The sequence below is a fragment of the Herpailurus yagouaroundi genome, unplaced genomic scaffold (assembly GCF_014898765.1).
Source record: "Herpailurus yagouaroundi ecotype Mexico unplaced genomic scaffold, PumYag 159, whole genome shotgun sequence".
NCBI lineage: Eukaryota > Metazoa > Chordata > Mammalia > Carnivora > Felidae > Herpailurus > Herpailurus yagouaroundi.
The window spans coordinates 6,304,492-6,326,091 of NW_024412400.1; the positions used below are offsets into that span (position 1 = coordinate 6,304,492).

General features: G+C 38.7%; 1 protein-coding gene across 2 annotated transcripts in view; it reads left to right on the plus strand.

Moving 5' to 3' along the window:
* OXSR1 (oxidative stress responsive kinase 1) overlaps window positions 1-21,600 on the plus strand; it is a 103,478-nt gene that overhangs the window by 71,163 nt on the left and 10,715 nt on the right. For both annotated transcript variants that reach the window (XM_040479800.1, XM_040479801.1), the window contains 6 exons: window positions 2,651-2,752; window positions 4,897-5,030; window positions 11,610-11,658; window positions 12,144-12,209; window positions 15,030-15,152; window positions 19,766-19,801. In XM_040479800.1, the coding sequence (XP_040335734.1) occupies window positions 2,651-2,752; window positions 4,897-5,030; window positions 11,610-11,658; window positions 12,144-12,209; window positions 15,030-15,152; window positions 19,766-19,801 (510 nt within the window). The remainder of the gene's footprint in view (window positions 1-2,650; window positions 2,753-4,896; window positions 5,031-11,609; window positions 11,659-12,143; window positions 12,210-15,029; window positions 15,153-19,765; window positions 19,802-21,600) is intronic.

The following is a 21,600-nucleotide window of genomic DNA, read 5'->3' on the forward strand; positions in this document are numbered from 1 at the left end:
TGTTGTCCTGTCATTTGAAGCACTTGGACCTTTCCACCTTTATTTACATCTTCAGCTTCCCTAGTGTACTTTTCCTCATTCTTCCCCTACCTGTCAGGCCGTTTCTCTGACTTTTTTTCTGTCTTTCCTTCTATGTCTCAGGACCTTGTTCTCGAATTCTTCTCTCACTAATGTGTCTCATCTCCACTTCCCACCTATTATATCTTCTTTCTTTCCTTTTTTCTTTTTCTTTCCTTCCTTCCTTCCTTCCTTCCTTCCTTCCTTCCTTCCTTCTTTCTTTCTTTCTTTCTTTCTTTCTTTCTTTCTTTCTTTCTTTCTTTCTTTAATGTTTATGCAGTTTTTGATAGAGACAGAGCGTGACCGGGGGAGGGGCAGAGAGTGAGGGAGACACAGAATCTGAAACAGGCTCCAGGCTCTGCACTGACAGCAGAGAGCCCGACTCGGGGCTCAAACTCACCGACTGTGAGACCATGACCTGAGCTGAAGTCGGACGCTTAACCGACTGAGCCAGCCAGGCGCCCTCACCTATTATATTTTCTAAAGTATATCATGCCAATCTTATTTCCTAAGCCTCTAGGTGGAGGTTTCCAGCTCCCTATAGATGTTTTACCTAAATGTCCTAGAAATACATCAAAGTTGGTATTGTAGAACCGAATTCACTTTCACTCCATTGTAATGCCTGTATTCACCCTGTTGGTGAGGGAAGCATTCCCACCCTAGGGTAATGCTGATGCTGAACACACAACACCTGGTTCTGGGCCTGTGAGACGGACAGCAGTCTATTAGTCGCATATACACATAGGTTCAGGGAGGAGGACACTGCATGTCACATGGGGCTGTATTCAGGAAGAGAGTGAATAAACAGTTGCTGTGGGAAACAGGCTTTGTAGTATCGAGAGAGTGAGGTGCTCCTCGGTTTCCTTGTGAGGGTGTGATTGGCTCATATGGTTAACTCTGAGGGCTGGTCGGGGGCTGAAGCCTGCTACTCAAGGCTAAGCAGGAACTTTGCTTGTCCAGGTAATAAGCAAGGTTGTTGGGCTAGGGGACTTTACCCTTGGGAACAGACTGGAGAGGGGAACTTGCACTTGTCTCATTAGAGGCCCACCTCCTTACTGGATGTCAAGGCAGCACATCATATGGAGCCTTAATTCCAGGTCTCAAACCACACCCCACCCTACCCCACCCCCACCAACCTATTTCTTCTCCTGTGTTGCTTAGGATGGAAAATGAAAATATTTAATTTTATAATGTGCTCATGCCAGTATAAAAGGAAAGAAATTCGGCAACGTGGTCACATTAAGAACTTTGAAAATATTCACACCCCTTGTATCTTTTTTCATTATAAGTTATGGAACAGGTTAAAATAGTTCTGTAACAGGATAAAACAATACCATAACATAGAAAATTTGGAAAACAGGACTTACCACTATGCCTAACAATTTTGGTCTAGTTCTTTTCCTAAAAAAAACAAATAGAGGGGCCCCTGTGTGGCCCAGTCAGATAAGTGTCTGATTCGGCTCAGGTTATGATCTTGCGGTTCATGGGTTCAAGCCCCGCATCGGGCTCTGTGCTGACAGCTCAGAACCTAGAGCCCGCTTCAGATTCTGTGTCTCCCTCTTTCTCTGCCCCTCCCCGACTCACACTTTGTCTCTCTCAAAAATAAACATTAAAAAATGTTTTTTTTTTAATTTTTTAAAAACATAGTTTATGTGCTTTTATAATAGTATCAAAACTTGTGAAGAATTTTGTATTCTTTTTTCTTTGTAAATGCTTTATCACAAGTGATTTTCCATATTTTCATATAGAATTCATTTACATTGCTTTTAGTTGACTATGTAGCATTTCTTTTAACTGAGTATCCCATACTTAACAATTTCACCATTTCTGGGGAACATTTATTGGGATTGCTTTTTCTTCTTCTGTTACCAAGTATAGTTAGCTTTTGCTTACTCTAGATTACTTTAATGGTTTAAAACTTGGCCCCTGGGTGGCTCAGTTGGTTGGGCGTCCAACTTCAGCTCGGGTCTTGATCTCACAGTTTGTGGGTTCGAGTCCCACATCGGGCTCTGTGCTGACAGTTTAGAGCCTGGAACCTGCTTCAGATTCTTGTCTCCCTCTCTTTCTGCCCCTCTCCTGCTCGTGCTGTTTCTCTCTCTCAAAAATAAATAAGTATAAAAAATGTTTTAATTAAAAAAAGCTTATGAACACTTTCGTGGTTCTTGATACATATTAGAAGCTTCTTTTATTTTTTTTTAATTATTTTTTTTTAACGTTTATTTTTGAGACAGAGATAGAGCGTGAACAGGGGAGGATCAGAGAGAGGGAGACACAGAATCTGAAACAGGCTCCAGGCTCTGAGCTGTCAGCACAGAGCCCGACGCGGGGCTTGAACTCACGGACTGCAAAATCATGACCTGAGCCGAAGTCGGCCACTTAACCGACTGAGCCACCCAGGCACCCCTAGAAGCTTCCTTTTAAAAGTACTTTTAGGGGCACCTGGCTGGCTCAGTCATAAGAGCATGTAACACTTGATCTCGGGGTTGTGGGTTCAAGCCCCAGGCTGGGTGTAGAGATTACTAAAAAAAGAAATAAAATAAAAGTGCTTTTAGGGTGGCAAAAGTAATCATGTACATCTTTATGTTCTTTACAGGTCCGAGGCTATGATTTCAAAGCGGACATCTGGAGTTTCGGGATCACAGCAATTGAACTGGCCACCGGGGCAGCTCCTTATCATAAATATCCACCAATGAAGGTGAGGTTCACAGTCAACATCCTACCCCAGCCCATGTCCCAGTTTCTTTTCAGAGACTAATCCTAGGAGTGAATGGATTTGAAAAGGATAAGTTTTTATAACTGTGAAGTGGGAAGCTATTTTGAGGACAGAGGAATGGTTTATTTCTCAAAAGGAGGTGGGGGAGGAGATGAGGTTTACTTTTCATCCATTGCCGGCAGTGACTCCAGAATTGTAGCCAAACACATACATGTTAGCCTGTTTGCTCGGAATGAGAAATACCTCCAGCTTTTAGTAATTCCATTTCAGTAAAATATAAATTGAATCTGAAAAGCAAGTGTTAATTCTAACTACAACCCCTTTTTATTCCCTATTTTATTTTAAAGTAGTGTTGACTTTGTGTTTAGAAAAATGGCCTATGCTTATGGGGTGCCAGGGTGGCTCAGTCGACTAAGCATCCGACTTCCACTCAGCTCATGATCTTGTAGTTCAGGGGTTTGGGCTCCATGTCAGGCTCTGCACTGACAGCTAGGAGTCTGGACCCTGCTTCAGATTCTCTATCTCCCTCCCTCCCTTTCTCTCTCTGCCCTTCCCCCACTGTGTTCTCTGTCTCGAAAACAAATGAATAAACTTAAAACAAAAAAACAAAAGAAAAATGGCTTATGCTTTTATAAAAAAGTCACACAGTCTAGAAAAACACAAATCACCCCCAATCCCACCACATAAATATGACCTTCATTACTTACACCTCAGTGCGTCAAGCTAGTATGTTGCCATGAAAGTCAGAGAAGGAAGAGATTTAGGATGGACAGAATAATCGAAATAGTCAGTTCCTGCAGAGAAGGTGGAAGACTGAGAAGTGAAAAAGGCCGTAGCTCTATTAAGTAGGCAGCAGCAGCAATTTCTGGGACCCAAGTGCCGGAGGAGTTCTGGGAAGAGAAGGCCAGATTACAAGGGGTCATGTTAAAACAGAGCCAGGAATAGGTAAAATCAGCCATGGTTTTACTTGTTATTTTATTTTATTTTATTTTATTTTATTATTTTGCTAGGATTCTACTTTATTTATTTATTTATTTATTCATTCATTCATTCATTCATTCATTTATTTATTTATTTTTAAATGTTTGTTTTTGAGAGAGTGCAAGCGAGGCGGGGCAGAGAGAGAGCGACAGAGGATCCCAAGCGGGCTCCACACTGACAGGCTGACAGCAGCGAGCCTGACTCCGGGCTTGAACCCACGAACTGCAAGATCATGACCTGAGCTGAAGTTGGGTGCTCAACCGACTGAGCCACCCAGGCGCCCTGACGTTACATTTTTTTTTTTTCAAGTAGTTTGGCAGTATGAGAATGGGGACAGAGGAGGAGCCTGAGTGGCTCAGTTGGTGAAGTGTCTGACTCTTGATTTCAACTAAGGTCATTATATTGTGGTTCGTGAGTTCAAACCCCACATCAGGCTCTGTGCTGGCAGTGGAGAGCCTGCTTGGGATTCTCTGTCTGTCTGTCTGTCTCTCTCTGCCCTTCCCCTTCTTGCTCTTGAAACGAGAGAGAGAGAGAGAGAGAGAGAGAGAGAGAGAGAGAAAGAAAGAAAGAAAGAAAGAAAGAAAGAAAGAAAGAAAGAAAGAAAAAGAGAGGGAGGGAGGGAGGAAGGGAGGGAGGGAGGGGGGAAGGAAGGAAGGAAAAGAAAAAAGAAAGGAGGAAGGAAGGAAGGAAGGAAGGAAGGAGGCAAGGAAGGGGACAGAGGACCTGAAGAAAGGGGTGTTGTGTTTTGTTTTGTTTTTTAATGTTTCTTTATTTTGAGAGTGAGAGAGGGTGAGCAGGGGAGGGACAGAGAGGGAACCATGAGATCACGATCTACGCCAGAGTCAGATACTGAACAGACTGAGCCACACAGGCGCCCCGTGAAGAAAGGTTTCTAACTAAAGGACATTCATTGCTAATACTGTTGAGCCCTTGCAACAGTTACTGTTAACCTGGGAAGCCAACTGTCTGTAGGATATTGTTTGTGTGCAAAAGGTCTAAATAACAGTGTTCCAAACAACTGGTCTAGATGCGAACTTTCAGAAAATACAGCCTCACGTATTGTGAGGTTGTCTATATTGAAGAATCTTGGCCACAGTACTTTACTGAATCTTCACAAGTTTATATTGTATCGAAAATTCTTCCAGGTTTTAATGCTGACACTACAAAATGATCCTCCTTCTCTGGAAACTGGCGTTCAAGATAAAGAAATGCTGAAAAAATATGGAAAATCATTTAGGAAAATGATTTCATTGTGCCTTCAAAAGGATCCAGAAAAAAGGTAAAATATGAGATAAAGGTTACGTTTGTCTTCATCAAATATGTGAACCATTGTGGGAAGTCTAAGTATCACATACCTACATTCATGTGCAGAAAATTATCTCTGCATATTCACATATATTTATTTAAATACAAACTTTAGAAAAAATATACAGAGACTATTACACTAGATTGGAAATGAATTAATTACTTTCTCCCTTCTTTTTAGTATACAGTGTATACTCTAAATAGTTCAGCTATTTCCTGGTTACGTTTTTATAAATCTGTACATTGTGAACTCTCTGTGTTAATAAAATGCCAAGTTAGTGGGAGGACTTGTTTTCAGCTTGTACTTAAAAGTTATGAGCAAACAAGTATCTTAATGCTGTTTACAATTTTAATAACAAAAGAAATACACATAGCCAATGTTATATCTAAGGCCACGTAATCATATATGTATTTCCTTATTGGAAAGATTTTAGTAATCATACCAAAAATTCATAGCCCTTACTTGGTAACGCTAGACAGATTGGATGCCAAGTAAGTGAATAAACATGATCATCTAATGTGTGTATCTTTATGAATTAAACAGAATCAAATATGTTGGAAGTCACTGAGTACAACCTTTTATCTGTGAGGTTAACCAGCTACCTAGTCATTGAGGTGGGACTTGAATCCAAAACTTCTGATCCTGAACCAGGGTTCAGTTTGTTCTGTATCTCATTTTTCTGTTTCACATACATATTCCACTCAGTTTTTTAGCACTAAGAATTTTTAAATTTTGATTTCTGTGAAGATCAACAAAAATAAAAGATTTCAATTGAAGTCATGTCTTCAGTATACTTAATGGGGCTTCAGAATTTATTGTTGGAAATATTAGAAAAGGTAAGAAAAATAGGTAGCAAAGGTCAAACTTGTAACAAATTGGTATAAAAGATAGGAGACTTTTGCTTCTGCTTTAGTTAATTAACTAAAATAACAGAATTTGTCACAAACACCTATAAATGCTGAACAAATTTATCAAATTAAAAAAAAAAAACAAATCAGGGAAGAAATATCATGAACCAATCCTGTGGCTGCCCTCAGTGGGACACTGTTCCTTTTAATAACCTACTCGGTTAGATTTCAAACTCCCACGTGGGACTAGAAACGAGATCTTGGGTCCAGCCATTGGGGATCTGAACTGAGATCCCTGCTTAAGACTAAGACGTCTACAAGTCAGCCTTCTGAGTAAAAGGATGGACCAGAAAACAAAATATGTGTCCATCATCACGAAGACACAACAAAAACTTGTCTTGAACAATCAAATCCTCTGACCTGGACATTGTGTAGGTCGACAGTCTGAATTTATACTACCCATATTATCCAGGAACCCACAAGATTAAAGAGTAAAAAAGAATTATTGCCAAGCCAGTTTTATTTCTGACAGAAGCAACTAGAAAACTGTACTGTTCGAACTGTTCCAAACTCGAGGTCCATGAGATTCCTCCAAATAATGCCCCATTGAAGAGATCACAGTCCGAAATTATAAAACACACAGTTAGACAGTACACAGCAAACTAGAGTCTGCAGACACAGCGAACAGGAGAATCAGTGCTCCAGAAGCTTTGGATAATGCAGAGATACCTGAAGAATCTATAAAATAAGTATATTTAAAATAATTGGGGCACCTGGGTGGCTCAGTCGGTTAAGCGTCCGACTTCAGCTCAGGTCATGATCTCACAGTCCGTGAGTTCGAGCCCCACATCGAGCTCTGTGCTGACAGCTCAGAGCCTGGAGCCTGCTTCGCATTCTGTGTCTCCCTCTCTCCCTGCCCCTCCCCTGCTTGTGCTCTGTCTCTCTCTGTCTCAAAAATAAATAAAAACGTTAAAAATTTAAGAAATAATAATAATTAAAATCCTAATGGAAGAAATCAAAACCATAAGAAAAGGATATGACTGTGACCAAGAAAACAAACAAAGCTGCTTAGAAATGAAAAATAAAGTAACAAAAATGTAAAATTTAATGGATTCCCTCGAGCGTAGGCTAGACTTAGTGTTTTGCTTCTGATGAATCGAGTATGAAAAAGAAAATATAGTAGCTTTAGAGTGGAGAAACCTGGTGGACACCTCTGTCACAAGTGATCCAGGTTAACATCACCAGTAAGAAGGCATATTGATTATTATATACTCCCTGATACAAGGTGCAGGGCATATCACCTCTGAAGTGTTCCTTCCCAAAATCTTTAACTTCAGTCTGTAGTGAGAAAACATCAGACACATCCAAATTGAGGAATAAGCTACAGACTCCCTGACCAGCACTCTTCACAAGTAAGGAAAGGGATGACTGAGGAAGTATCCCAGATTGGAGGAGATAAAAAAACATGAAGACTAAATGAAATGTGGTGTCCTTAATTAGATCGCGGAACAGACACACGACATTAGAGCAAAAACTGGGGAAATCTGAATAAAGTCTATAGTTTATAGTGTTATACCAATATTAATATATTAAAGACTGTAATTGGGGTGCCTGGGTTAGTTAAGTGTCGGACTCCAGCTCAGGTCATGATCTCACAGTTTGTGGCTTTGAGCACCACGTCGGGCTCTATGCTGACAGGAGCCTGGAGCCTGCTTAGGATTCTGTATCTCCCACTCTCTCTCTCTGCCCCTCCCCTGCTTATGGGCACGGGCTCTCTCTCAAAAATAAATAAATATAAATATTTTTAAAAATAAATTCTATAATAGTATAGCAATTGTTAATATTTTTAGTTTAGTTAATATCTTGATAATTATACCATGGTTATATAAAATGTTAGCATTAGGGGAAGCTGGTGACAGGCATGTAGGAACACTGTAGTATCTTTGCATCTTCCTATAAGCTTAAAATTATTTCAAAATAAAAAAGTTTTTTAAAAAAGAAAAATATCTAGAAGCTGTAGAACATCTATTTCCAGTTTGTAAGCCAAAATTATACCTTGTTGAGAACATTTCCAAGTTCAGAAAAAAACTTAGATGGGTTGGTTAAATAGAACAGCCAGTAAAGCACACAAAAAAGAGAATTATTTATTGACTCCTAATCAAGTTACCAGGTAGTGTTGTAAACACTGGACATACATCATCTTAACATATATCATCCCTTGAGGATGACCCTATTATCTTTGCTGTTTTACGAATGAAACTGAAACATAGAGAGGTTAAGTACCATTGCCCAAAGTCACACAGCCAGAAAATGTTGGAGCTAGAATTGCCACCCATACAATTTGACTGTAGAGTTCCTGCTCTTACTCAATCACACTACACTATATTGAGGAAATGGCTCACGGAATTTCTGTGAGGAAATTGAGGAATGCAACACGGAAAGATTTTTAAAAATGGAAATAGAGGGGCGCCTGGTGGCTCAGTCAGTTAAGCTCCCGACTTCAGCTCAGGTCATGATTTCGCGGCCTGTGAGTTCGAGCCCCGCGTCGGGCTCTGTGCCGACAGCTCAGAGCCTGGAGCCTGCTTCAGATTCTGTGTCTCCCTCTCTCTCTGACCCTCCCCCGTTCATGCTGTGTCACTCTCTTTCTCAAAAATAAATAAACGTTAAAAAAAATTTTTTTAATGGAAATAGAAAAGAATGATGAACATTTGGGAGACAGACTGAGAAGGTTCAGTCAGTGTGTGTGTGTGTGTGTGTGTGTGTGTGTGTGTGTGTGTGTGTATGCATGTGCATGCATGCATATGTACATCCACATGTACATACATACGCATGCACATATAGAGACTTTCCAGGAGAGATTAGAGAGAATGGGAGAAGCAGTATTCAAAGAAATAATGGCTGAGAATTTTGTAGAATTGATGAAATACCTATGTCCTCAGATTAAAGAACCATCCCCCCAAATTCCAAGCGGTATTTCCCCTTTCCCATCTGTACACAAGTCATGAAACTACAAAGGCAAAGAGAATCTATTAAATGCAAACTGAGGGGGCAGATTACCTACTGAGGAATAGCAGGTAGACTGATAACCACTTTCCCAATAATAATCAGTTGAGGCCAGAATATACCGGAATAATGCTGAAAGAAAATTACTGTTAACCCAGAATTCTCCATCCAGTCAAACTCTTATTCAAAAATAAGCATGAAATTGAGATTTTTTTCAGACAAAAATTTCCAATCACGTTTTATCAAAGAACTCCTGTAAATTTTCCTTTATCATTATCATTCATAATCAGGGAAATATAAATCAAAACCACAATGAGATACCACCTCAAACCTGTAAGAATGGCTAAAATTAACAACTGAGGCAACAACAGATGTTGACGAGGATGAGGAGAAAGAGGAACCTCTTGCACTGTTGATGGGGATGCACCCTGGTGCAGCCGCTCTGGAAAACAGTGTGGAGGTTCCTCAAAAATTTAAAAATAGAACTACCCTGCAACTCAGCAATTGCACTACTATGTATTTATCTAAAGGGTACAAAAATGCTGATTCTGAGGGGCATATGTATCCCAGTGTTTATAGCAGCGCTATCGACAATAGCCAAAGTATGGAAAGAGCCTTAATGTCCATCGACTAATGAATGGATAAAGTAGATGTGGGGTGGGGTGTGTGTGTGTGTGTGTGTGTGTGTGTATATACATATGTATACACACATATATATGTATATATATACTTATATATTCAGCAATCAAAAAGAGTGAGATCTTGCCATTTGCAACAATGTGGATGGAACTAGACTGTATTATGCTATGCAAAATAAGTTAGAGGAAAACAGATATTATATAATTTCATTCGTGGAATTTAAGAAACAAAACAGATGAACATAGGGTAAGGGAAGCAAAATTAAGATAAAAACAGAGGGAGACAAACTGTAGGACTTAAATACAGAGAACAAACTGAGGTTGCTGGAGGGGAGGTGGGTAGGGGGAAGGGATAAATGTGTGATGGACATTAAGGAGGGCACTTGTTGGGATGAGCACTTCTGTGTAAGTGATGAATCACTAAATTCTTTTCCTGAAATTAATATTACACTATATGGTAACTAACTTGGATTAAATATATGTGTGTGTGTGTGTGTGTGTGTGTGTGTATGTGTATACAGAGAGAGAGAGAGAGAGAACTTTAGAAAGAAGGAAATGAACCTAGAAGAAAGGGATGAATCGTAAGAAGCAGTGGTGTGCAAACTGTTGACCATACTGAAATCTTGATTGAATGAGAACATAGAGGGGGTGCCTGGGTGGCTCAGTCGGTTGAGCATCTGACTTCGGCTCAGGTCTGATCTCACTGTTCGTGAGTTCGAGCCCCGCGTCGGGCTCTGTGCTGATAGGTCAGAGCCTAGAGCCTGCTTTGCATTCTGTGTCTCCCTCTCTCTCTCTGATCCTCTCCCGCTCACACTCTGTGTCTCTCCCTCTCAAAAATAAACATTAAAAACATTTTTTTTGGTACAATAATTAATAAGAACATAGGAAGGGTAAAGTCTACTTTCAGTTTGCATAGCACATTCAAATCTGTTTTCTCAATCTTCTTTGAAGCCCTGGTTCTCAAGTGTGAATGCACATTAAAACCACCTGGGAAATTTTAAAAACTACTGATTGCCCCCCCCCCCCCCACTGATTCTGCTTTAATTGATATGGGGTACAGCCTGGGCATTGGGATTTTTTTTTGAAACTCCCAGATAGAATAGTACACAGTCGTATTTAAGAACCACTGCCTTCAGGGGCTTGACCAGGTAGGTAATACAGAACCTTAGAGAAGAGATTTGCTCAGAGTTACATAGTGGGATATGTGGTGTAATCAGGTCCAGTCTCTTAAGTGTAGTATTGTTTATTCTTTATTCTCAATCATACTATTTAACAGTTTATACAACTGACAGTGATGATGCCTTTATCTGTACAGTTAAAAACTGAATTTAGAGTCAATTTGGGGAATATATACATTACTTTTAGAATCTTCAATTTTTTAAAGGAAATTGTGAAATCTATTTGCGTGCGTGCGTGTGTGTGTGTGTGTTGAGATAGAGTGCAAGCAGGGGAGGGGCAGAGAGAGAGGGAGAGAGAATCTTAAGTAGGCTCCGTGTCCAGTGCTGAGGCTGATGCAGGGCTCAGTCTCACAATCATGAGATCACAAACTGAGCTGAAATCAAGATGCTTAACCAACTGAGCCACCCAGGCCCCATCAGATCTATTTTTAAGACTATGTATGTACATAAGTTGAAGGCTGGCAAGCAGCCACATGGCAAGAAGCAGCTTGATTTGGTCCATTTCCTCTATGTGAGATTAAATTTATTTTTACGACTTGTTAAAGTAGATATTTGTCTATATTATTGGGAAATAATATTCTTGAGAAAATAATAGCAAGTATATTGGAAGCCACTAAGAAATTAGGATTCCAAAAGAAACATTTCACTAATGAATTTTGCAAAGAACCCACAATAATTATTATCAGAACATTTCTATTTGGGTTTTCTTCTCTACTCAATGTCTTGTACCGAGTTTATCCTGCTTTTTGCTTTTTAGCCCGTTAAGGAAAGTGGAGAACACTGAGATTTTATCTTGCTGCTCAAGAAATCATTTTCTCATTTTTGAAGATGGAAACCCACAGTTACACTTGAATTAACTATTAAAACGTTCTTTTCTGGTTTTAGACCAACAGCAGCAGAACTGTTAAGGCACAAATTTTTCCAAAAAGCAAAGGTAAGAAATTCTGACTTTTGATTTTACGTGTTCATGTGACCTACCTCAGTTACCTAAATTAGATTCACTGCTCAGAAGTTGTTTTATCTTTAGATGATAATGTTTGGAAAAGTGATCCAAAAGTGATGTTTGGAAAAGTAGATCAAATAATTGCTGGGGGCGTTATCTGTACAACCTTTGGTGATTAAGACACATGCTTTAGAATTGGTAAATGTGTTTTTCATATAACTTAATTTAAACACCAGGTTAAACTTAGAACAAGAACAGTGAATATTGCCATTATTAAATACAATCTGTGAAAAATACCGAACTCTCAGTTCAAAGGTTTTACTACTGAATTTGGTAAAACTCTCATTTGAAGCGTTCCTCAGACTTCTTTATAAAAGTTACTATATGGTATTTTAATTGTGCTTGAATATTCGGGGTCAATTTCTGTGGTTCAATAAAAGCTTCTTTTAAGAAGAAAACGTATTTTTCCTCTGCAGAATAAAGAATTTCTTCAAGAAAAAATACTGCAGAGAGCACCAACTATTTCTGAGAGAGCTAAAAAGGTAAATGGGGATTTAACTCCAGTTTTCTAGGAAATTGGTTAGAGTAAATTTACGTCTGCGTTTTGAAAGTATATGGTAAGTAATTCGTTGTTAATAGTATAGTACTCATTTTTTCCATTCTTTAGCATCCTTTGGTATATTTTTACTCATCAAATATCATTAGTCCACAGTATGCCTTTGTGAGCTGTCTACTAGAATGAAAAGGGATGTTACACAATTGATGAATTAATTCTGGACTCTGTTAAATCACTGTTTGCAGCCACCAGAGTGAAGTGTGGAGTTGAGCCCTTTCCTCACACTACACAAAAACAGTGACGACCCACTAGGTTGATTATAATAAAAAAGACAGACAATAGCAAACGTTGATAAAGATGTAGGGAAATTGGAACCCTCGCGCTACTGATGAAAATGTGGGGTGGTGCAGCCACGTTAGAAAGTAGTCTGGCAGTTTCTCAAAAGACTCAACGAAGCTGCCATATGAGCATATGAGGAGTTCCCCTCCTAGGCATACCTGGGAGAATGGAAAACATGCACACACAAAGATGCGTACGGGAATGTTCCCAGAAGCATTATTCATAATAACCAAAAAGTGGAAACAACCCGATTCTTCATCTCTTGGTGAATGGATATATAAAATGTCATGTGTCCATATGATGAAATATTTATTCATCAGTAAAAAGAAATGAAGTGCTGATACATGTCCTAATGTGAGTCAAACCTTTAAAACCTTGTGCTCATCATAAGCTGGTTATAAAAGACCACATATTACCTGATTCTATTTATGTGAAATGTCCGGAATAGGAAAACGTACGGAGACAAAGTGGATGCAAGGTTGCCCAGGACTGGGAGGATTGTACGGAAATGGGCAGTGACTGCTGATGGTTATGTGGTGTTTTTTGCGGTGTGGGGAAGTGAGGAAAGTGGTCTGGATTTAATTGTAGAGATGGTTTCACAACTCTGAATATACTAAAAAAAAAATGGAATTGTATGCCTTAAATGGTATTATTATATGCTATATGAGTTACATCTCAATAAAGCTGTTACTTTAAATGTTTTTTACGTGTTTAATTTATTTTTGAGAGAGAAAGAGACAGAGCACGAGTGGGGTACAGGGAGAGAGAGAGAAGGAAACACAGAATCCAAAGCAGGCTCCGGGTCTGACTTGTCAGCACACAGCCCGACGTGGGGCTCGAACTCACAACCATGAGATCATGACCTGAGCCGAAGTCAGATGCCTAACCAACTGAACCACCCAGACGCCCCTAAAGCTGTTACTTTAGAAGAGGAGCATATAGACAGTGACACCTCCATGAACAAAAAGCTCCTGGAAATTGAAAACGTCAGAGAAGAAATGAAAATATTCAATACACAGGTTGTATGGTACAGCTGAGGAAATTTCCCAGAAAATAGACCCCAGATGGCCAAGAGATAGATTACAGGAGAAAAAGACAACATTATTAGAGGATCATTTGAGAAGGTTCAGTCTTTGAGTAAAGAGTTCTAGAAAAGTAGAACCGAGAAAAACAAGGGAAATCACTGAAGAAATAATTCAAGAAAAACTTCCAAAACAGATAGTCCTGAATTTCCAGATTGAAAGAGCCCTAGTGCAATGAATGGAAATAGACCAGCACTAAGACACATTGCCATGCTAGCTCAGAATACTGGAGGCAAAAAAAAAAAAAGATCCCGTAGCTTCCAGAGAAAAGGGAAAGATCACGGACGGCTCCTCTGGAAGCCAGGTCACAACGAAGCAGTTGTGTGCAACATTATGAAAGAAAGTTTTTCTGCGAACCCAGACTTTTTTACCAGGCAAACTATAAGTGAAGGGTAGGGATGGACTCAAAAAGTTGAGAAATGCATGGCTTCAGTTAATGTGCTATGCTAATAATGGAGGAAGTGCTTAAACCGAGAACAAGGAAGTCGTGTGGTCCAGGAAACAGAGCTGATGACAGAGTGAGATCTGAAGTCCAGAGCTGGTGTGAAACCAGTCTAGGTGGGAGGCTCTGGTGAGGGTCTTCCTCAGGAAGGTGATGAATACCTAATAATGTATATGAATATGGTGAGAGGAGATTTATACGGAGATTTGGGGATAAATATGACAAGTACATAAAAATAAGCAAGTATTAACTATAGGGGAAACAAAAAAGTTATACAGTAGAGAAAAGTAATTGTAATACACAATAAGACTTAACTGTATCATTTATACAATCATGTCATGGAAACACTGAATTTTGATTTAACCAAAATTACAATGTATCTTGAGAAAAGAGGGGGGTTGATAATAGGATTAAATTCTTATCTTTAATTGTTTGAAGTCCAGTAGATAATTCCTAAAACCAAAAATTCAAGGGGTAATAATAAGAACACAGTCTTAGAGAGATGAATGTTAATTTAAAAAGAATAAGCCAACATGAGTTAAAAGTGGCTCCCTGTGAGTAAGAGGATAAAAGTTAGGAAATTGCTGTTTTTCTTAACAAAGCTTGTGCAGCTATAGTACTCTTGAAACTGTAGGTATAATTGTGATTTTTAAAATGAAAAAAGCAGAATCTTCTTTATTTGGATTTATTTATTTGGGGGGCTGAAAAAACGTTCAAATTTCTCGGAACATGAAACCATTAATAAGATTTGGTCTATGACTTCACATAAGAAGGATTTGGATGGTGTTTGGGCTCAAGAGTATAGAAGCGTAGGGAAAGTCAGTGGTGGGAGTAAAGACCAATAGTGGAGCACAAAGAGCAAGTGAGGAGTAGAAGATATGTATAGTATACATAGTAAATACCAAGCACTACCATAATCCACATCTCTCTTCCTAATGTGCAGGTTCGGAGAGTACCAGGTTCTAGTGGCCGCCTTCATAAGACAGAAGATGGCGGCTGGGAGTGGAGTGATGATGAATTTGATGAAGAAAGTGAGGAAGGGAAAGCAGCAATTTCACAACTCAGGGTAAGTTTTGTTAAACTGTGTGCTTTAGCTAGAGCTCTATCTTTTGTCTGAAGCCTCTGAGATACGCTGTATTCTTTGGTTCTGTTCAGTTTGACAGCTGAAGTGTGAAAAATACAAGTGTTAGCGATAGAATTTCCTTGAGCAAGTTATTAACAATAGGAACCCATTTAATTCTACGTGAAAAAGTGGACTGACACATCTGTTTGGATATGATATTTAGGGCATATGAAATGACCAAAATCTAGAGAAGGGGACTACTGTGTCTGAGATGAGAATACACTTGATAGGATTAATGGCTGATGAGACATTGCAGAAGAAGAGATTATTGAACTTGAAAGCCTAACAATCAAAACTTTTTCCCTGAAGTCTGCTAACCTTCTACCTGAAGAACAATATACCTTTCTTCAGTTGGTATATCCTGGAGGGTGTATGTTTTGGTGTGTATGTACATGGGTGCATGCGTGTGTGTGTGTGTGTGTGTGTGTTTGTAGACAGAGGTCTTGTTTTGGTTTTATTCCATCACTCTTGCCTAAAGTTAATGCCTCAAGTTGATTGTTAGGACTCATTCCTAAGAATAGAAATGTACATGAGAAATACTAATGTTTGAGGTTCATCGTGGCTTTTACTGCCTAGAACCTTTTTGTGGTATGAATGGTGAGTAGGTGGTACATGTCTGCCTGCTTATAAGACCTGCTCCGTCATAGCACTTATGACTTGCTGGTCAACATTGAAGACTTGTTGATCTTGTTAGCTGAAGTCTTTGAGTCTAGTCTTTTTTGCAGAGCTAAAGTTTGTAAAGACTTTGCCAAGGAAAATTGGTAAAAATTTATTACATTCTAACCTTGGAAAGCTCTTCAGGAGATAACAGATATAAACATTTGATTACATACAATTGTGAGTTTATTAAAATGTGAGACTGTGAAAAGAGACTTTCTCCTTACTTTTTCATATGATTCCTCCTTAAATCAGGATTCTTTTGTAATGTTCTATTAAAGTGATCAGAGGAAGGTAGAGGTACATGAATCTTGTAGTTCTAGCTTCCTATGAAAGAGATGATACAGTGTTTTCTCTGACCAACACAATATTTGGGAAGAAAAATTATAGTGTTTCAATGTCTGACTGTTACCCCCTAGCTAACTGTAAGAGAAATTTATTTAAAATTTTGTAGTTCCAAAATACATATAGGATTTTATAGTATTTTGTAACCTAATACACTGATATGTAAACAGCATAGAAAATTATACACTTTTGTAGTTTTCACATTAGCCATTTTTGATGCTGTGAATTCTTTTGTGAAAGGAGGGTCTTTTAAAACTAAACTGAACTATGTTGAAAGTAAATGCCATGATCACATGGAGTAGGGTGCAAGGATGGTTCAGTATTAGGAAATCGTGTAATATTAATAGGCCTAAAGAGAGGTCAAGTCATATTCTTATTTTGATATGTTCCAAAAAAGCTTTGACAAAATTCAGCACATATTCAAAATAGACTCTTATGGAGATCCAAATTTCCATCTTTATATCATTTCCTTTTTTGGAAGTTCTGAAGAACTTCCCTGAACAGTTTTTGTAGTGTGGATCTGTTGGTGATGATTTGCTTAAGGTTTTTTTGTCCAAAAATGTATCTTTGTTTTGAAAAGATACTTTTGCTAGGTATAGAATTTTAGAATGATAGGCTTTTTCTTTCAGTAGTTTGAAGATGTTGTTTCACCATATTCTTGTTTCACCATATTCTTGTTTGCATTGTTTCTATTGAGAAATCTGGTATCCCTTGTCTTGTTCTTTTATAAGTTACATGTCTTTTTTACTCTTGCTGCTTTTAATATTTTTTTTCTTTTTGAATGGTTTTTTGAGCAATTTGATTTTGATATGCCTGGGTTTATTTATTTTCATGTATCTGTGGGTGTATAGATTTTTATCAAGTTTGGAAATTTTCAGCCATTATATTTTCAAATATTTTTTTCTGCCCTTCATGCACCTCGGAGGCTCCAATAACATGTATATTAGGCTGCTTAAAATTGTCTGCAAGTTCACTGATTTTCCTTTTTAAAAATTCTCTTTTTATTCAGTCTTATTTTGCACAGTTTCTGTTGTGGGCCCTCAAGTTCATTCATCTTTTCTTCTGCAATACCTGATTGCTGCTAATCCCATTCAGTCTATTTTATATCACAGACATGGTAATATTTTAGAAGTTTGATTTCACGCTTGTTCATTTTTTACACTTTCATGTCTCTACTTAACTTTTTGAAGCTAATGTGTATTATAACTATAGTATAGTTATAATAACCATTTTAATGTCCTCTGCCCATTCTTCCATTTATGGAGCAGTTTTATTTGATTGGCTGTTCCCTTCATTATGGCTTGAAAAGTGTTTTCCTGAGTTGAGGAAATAGGGCTAAGAGTCCAGGGAGACGGAAGCGGATAAAATCAGTAGAGTACCAGGGAGGAGAGAGCTACACACAGAGAGAAGCTCACAAGTCTGCAGAGGTTCCCTTTTGAGGGTTCAGTGGAATACTCTTCAAGGAATACATGTGAGAAAACCGCCTGAGATGGGATAGCAGCACCCAGCCCTCACAGAGAGCTAGCAGCAGTGCCCATTTCCACCAGCCAGAGTGTGGAAACCCGTCATTCACAAGACTTTGGGCAGAGTTCTCAGAAAGCTTGTCTACGTAGTGGGGAGCGTATAGCCCTAGATTGAGCACTGCTCCAGATCCAGTCAACAACTCATAAAGCAAAATCTGAAAGGATGAAACTGTTTCCAAGTAATTTGACTGTACTCCAGAACAAAGCTCAAGAAGATTTATAGAAATACAAAATTGTCAGCATGCAGCAAGATAAAAGTCACAGTATCTGGCATCCAATCAGAGGTTACCTACCAGGTATGCAGAGAGTCAGGAAAACAAGAACAGTGAGCACAATTTATGCCCAGATCTTGGTCTTTAATGCCATTCTGTACTAAAAGAACAAGGGCCCCTTGGAGAAATGGCTGATTCCAGGGCTTACACAGGGAAAATACAAGATGAATCTGGAATATCTTCTCTTGTCAAAAAAAAAAAAAAGTGTTTTATTTAAAAAAAAAAAAATCATAATAATCATAATAATACAAGGCCCAGATTGAATGAGCTCCCCCTGACCAAATTAGAATTTAACTATCAAAATCCTTAAATGCAGTAATAATTTGTAAACTATTTAAAAACTAGGACTCTATGGGTCTGTGCCAGTAATGAATAGGTAGATTTTAAGTGGGGGAGAGGGATGGTTTTTCATTACAGTAAATTGCTGGTGCTGACTGGGAAATGTAGAGGAGTATTGGAGGGCAAAATCATCACTTTATAGCCATGATAGCAGTCATAAAAATTAGGTCAGACAAGGATCATCAGTGGGTGCTAAGTATAAGGGAAATTTTTGATGAGCAGAATATTTTCAGGGTCTTGAAGTGCCTTCTCCACAGCTTGCCTGTTAGTTACAAGGGGAAAAATAGTTACCGCATACCGGACAACTTGGCAAATGCCTGGACTAGCTGATGAAAATTAGCATTATTGTGAAATTTACTGAAAGTTACTACTATAGTAGTATGAAGTTATAGAAGAGAATATCCCTGTTCTTAAGAAATACACAGTAATGGTTCAGTGGTAAACAGCTACAGTCTATGCAACTAATTCTCAGATAGTACGAGAGCAATATGATTGGTTATGTGTGTGTGTGTGTGTGTGTGTGTGTGTGTGTGTGTGTGTGTATTTAACAAGAGAGATAAGGAAGAAAAGTTAATGATGGGTGAATCTGGGTCAGAGGTATACTTGTGTTCTTTGTACTGTTCTTATTCTAATAAATTTCTGTAAGTTTGAAATTATTTCCAAACAAATTTAAAAAGGGTGTTGGGTTGGCCATATACTTGCTATGATATATTAGCTATCACCTGAACCTTGATTCTCTTCAATGAAATAGTGATGAAAACTTTAAAAAGCCTAAGCTGACCTTTTAAGTAGTCTACATTTATGCTTGGTAGAATTTACCAGAAACTGATATTTGTTTAAAGATATGTTCAGGGTTTTGTTTTTTCTTTTTTTGTATTCTCCATTACCTGTATCCAGAATCACTACTAACTGTTACGGTTTACTAAATAATTTAGCTTAGATTTTTCAAGTGGCAGATTATAAATTTGCCAAAAATTTTCAGTTTTGGCTCAAGAGTTTTCTCCAGCTGAAGCCCATAATACAAATTACTCTGCTTTGAGGGTGTATTGGATAATGAGCTTGAAGGCTTGCAGTTGGTCTAGGATATTATGTACATAACATGTTCATGATTAGTAGAAAGAATTGTACTTTGAAGAGTGCGACCTCCCTGCTGCCTGAGAACTCAGTCCCATGTTTGTTATAAACCTCAAGTTGGGAACTCTTAAAATACCATAGAACATTGATGTATTAAAGGCTACCTGGATGAAGAATACAATAGCATCATGATATTTTCTTTTTCCAGAAAACTTTCACTAGAGTTACCAGTGACTTAATGGATCAGAATGAAATGGAGTTTACTTGCATTTCAACATTCAGTGCAGTTTGGAACTACAAGTAACCTAAGTTTTGAGTTAATAAGCCTTTTTTGTATTTCTTTTAGTCTCCCCGAGTGAAAGAATCATTATCAAATTCTGAGGTAAGTAGTTGTGGGTTTTGAGTCATTAAAGTGTGTGTGCTTTTGTTTTGTTTTTAATGATAAGCACATTTTTTTATATGTGCCTAAATGGGAATGAGAATTTGTAGCAGCCAAATTTCATCAGAGGTATCGATTCTGAGTTTGAATGGACTTCTACAGTAAGTCAGCGCCATTGCACTCATTTTAAAAGTTGGCCTGGGGTCACCTGGGGGCTGAGTCAGTTAAGCGATCTCACAGTTTGTGAGTTCGAGCCCCGCATCAGGCTCCGTGCTGCCAGTGCAGAGCCTGGAGCCTGCTTCTGATTCTGTGTCTCATTCTCTCTCCGTCCCTCCCCCCACTTGTGCTCTGTCTCTCTCTGTCTCTCAAAAATAAACATTTAAAAAAAAAAACAAAAAAAAGGTTGGCTTGGAGGCCCAGGAAGTTCTTCCTTCCTTTCCAGCCTGACTTTATAAATTACTTTTTTGGCTTGGGCCGCCTAAAGTGGAAAGTTGTCTTCTTGCATTAATCTGTCCAGGTATTTGTCATATGCTACCTATCGTTTTTGGGTTTTACCCCTCTATCATCTTCTCTTGTCATATACATTATGTTGTCTTTAGTTGTTGCCTCATTATGATAGGCAATCCTACTAAACAGAATCCTGTTGGGCTGGCCTGCCTTACGCTCATTACGTGAAGATAACAATCATTTTGGGGGATGCATTTTTCCTTCGGACAGCATCTACATTCCAGGCTCAGTAGTGATTTAACAGTTACACGTCTTGACCCCTTAAATCAGTTTGGTTTTGCCCCTATTCTTAGAAGTTGCTTTTTTCCCACTTGATTTGTGTGTATAGTATACAATTTTGTACACAATTATGTGCAGGATATGTCTACATGGTATCATATAGTTTAAGACTGAAAGTGAATACTGCACTTCAGCATATTAACAGGCCAGTTACGTCAGAACTTACATCAGCACTGCGATTCATTAAGATTTCTGGTTCCTCCTCGTGCTACCTGGTAGAATTGCATCTCCTTACCCCTTGAAGTTACTCGTGGCCATGGCAGTTGCTTTGGGCAGTGAAATGTTAGCAGAAGGAAGAGCCATTCTGTTGTTCCCTGGGTCCCCTTACCCCTGCCACCACAGCCTGCGTCCCTGAATGAGGATGATCCCAAACTTAGCCTCTGCTAAGAAAAGAAATAACTTTTCTTCTTATGATTTTCTGAGCATTTAAGATTATTTCTTACTCTAACCTAATCTAGACTAATTAATTCTTAGTTTCTCCAAAGTTGAGTGGAGAGGGTATTTTACAGTTTACCCAGAGTTGTTCGTGTGATCTTCTTGTCCCTTTGCCTCAGTGGCATTCCCACATGGACTCTCACAAGCTCATACTCATACTTCAGGGCTCATTACTTTGTTGTTATGTTTGAAATTGTGGTGAAATAGACATAACATAAAAGTTACCATCTTAACCATTTTTGTGGGTGCAGTTCAGTGGCTTTCAGTACATTCACACTGTTGTGCAACCATCACCAACCGTGCAACTCCAGATTAGCAGTCACCCCATTTTTTCCTCCCCCCCCAGCCCCTGGCAGCCACCGTTCTATATATACCTCATGTAAATGGGATCATAAACCATAAGTCCTTCGAGACTGCCTTTTTCACTTAGCATAATGCCCTCTGGGTTCATCCATGTAGTGCGTGTCAGAACTTCCTTCCTCCCTCCCTTTTTAAGGCTGAATAATATTCCATTGTAGGTATATATCATATTTGTTTTTCCTTTCCACTGGACAGACAGTTGGGTTGTTTTCACCTTTAGG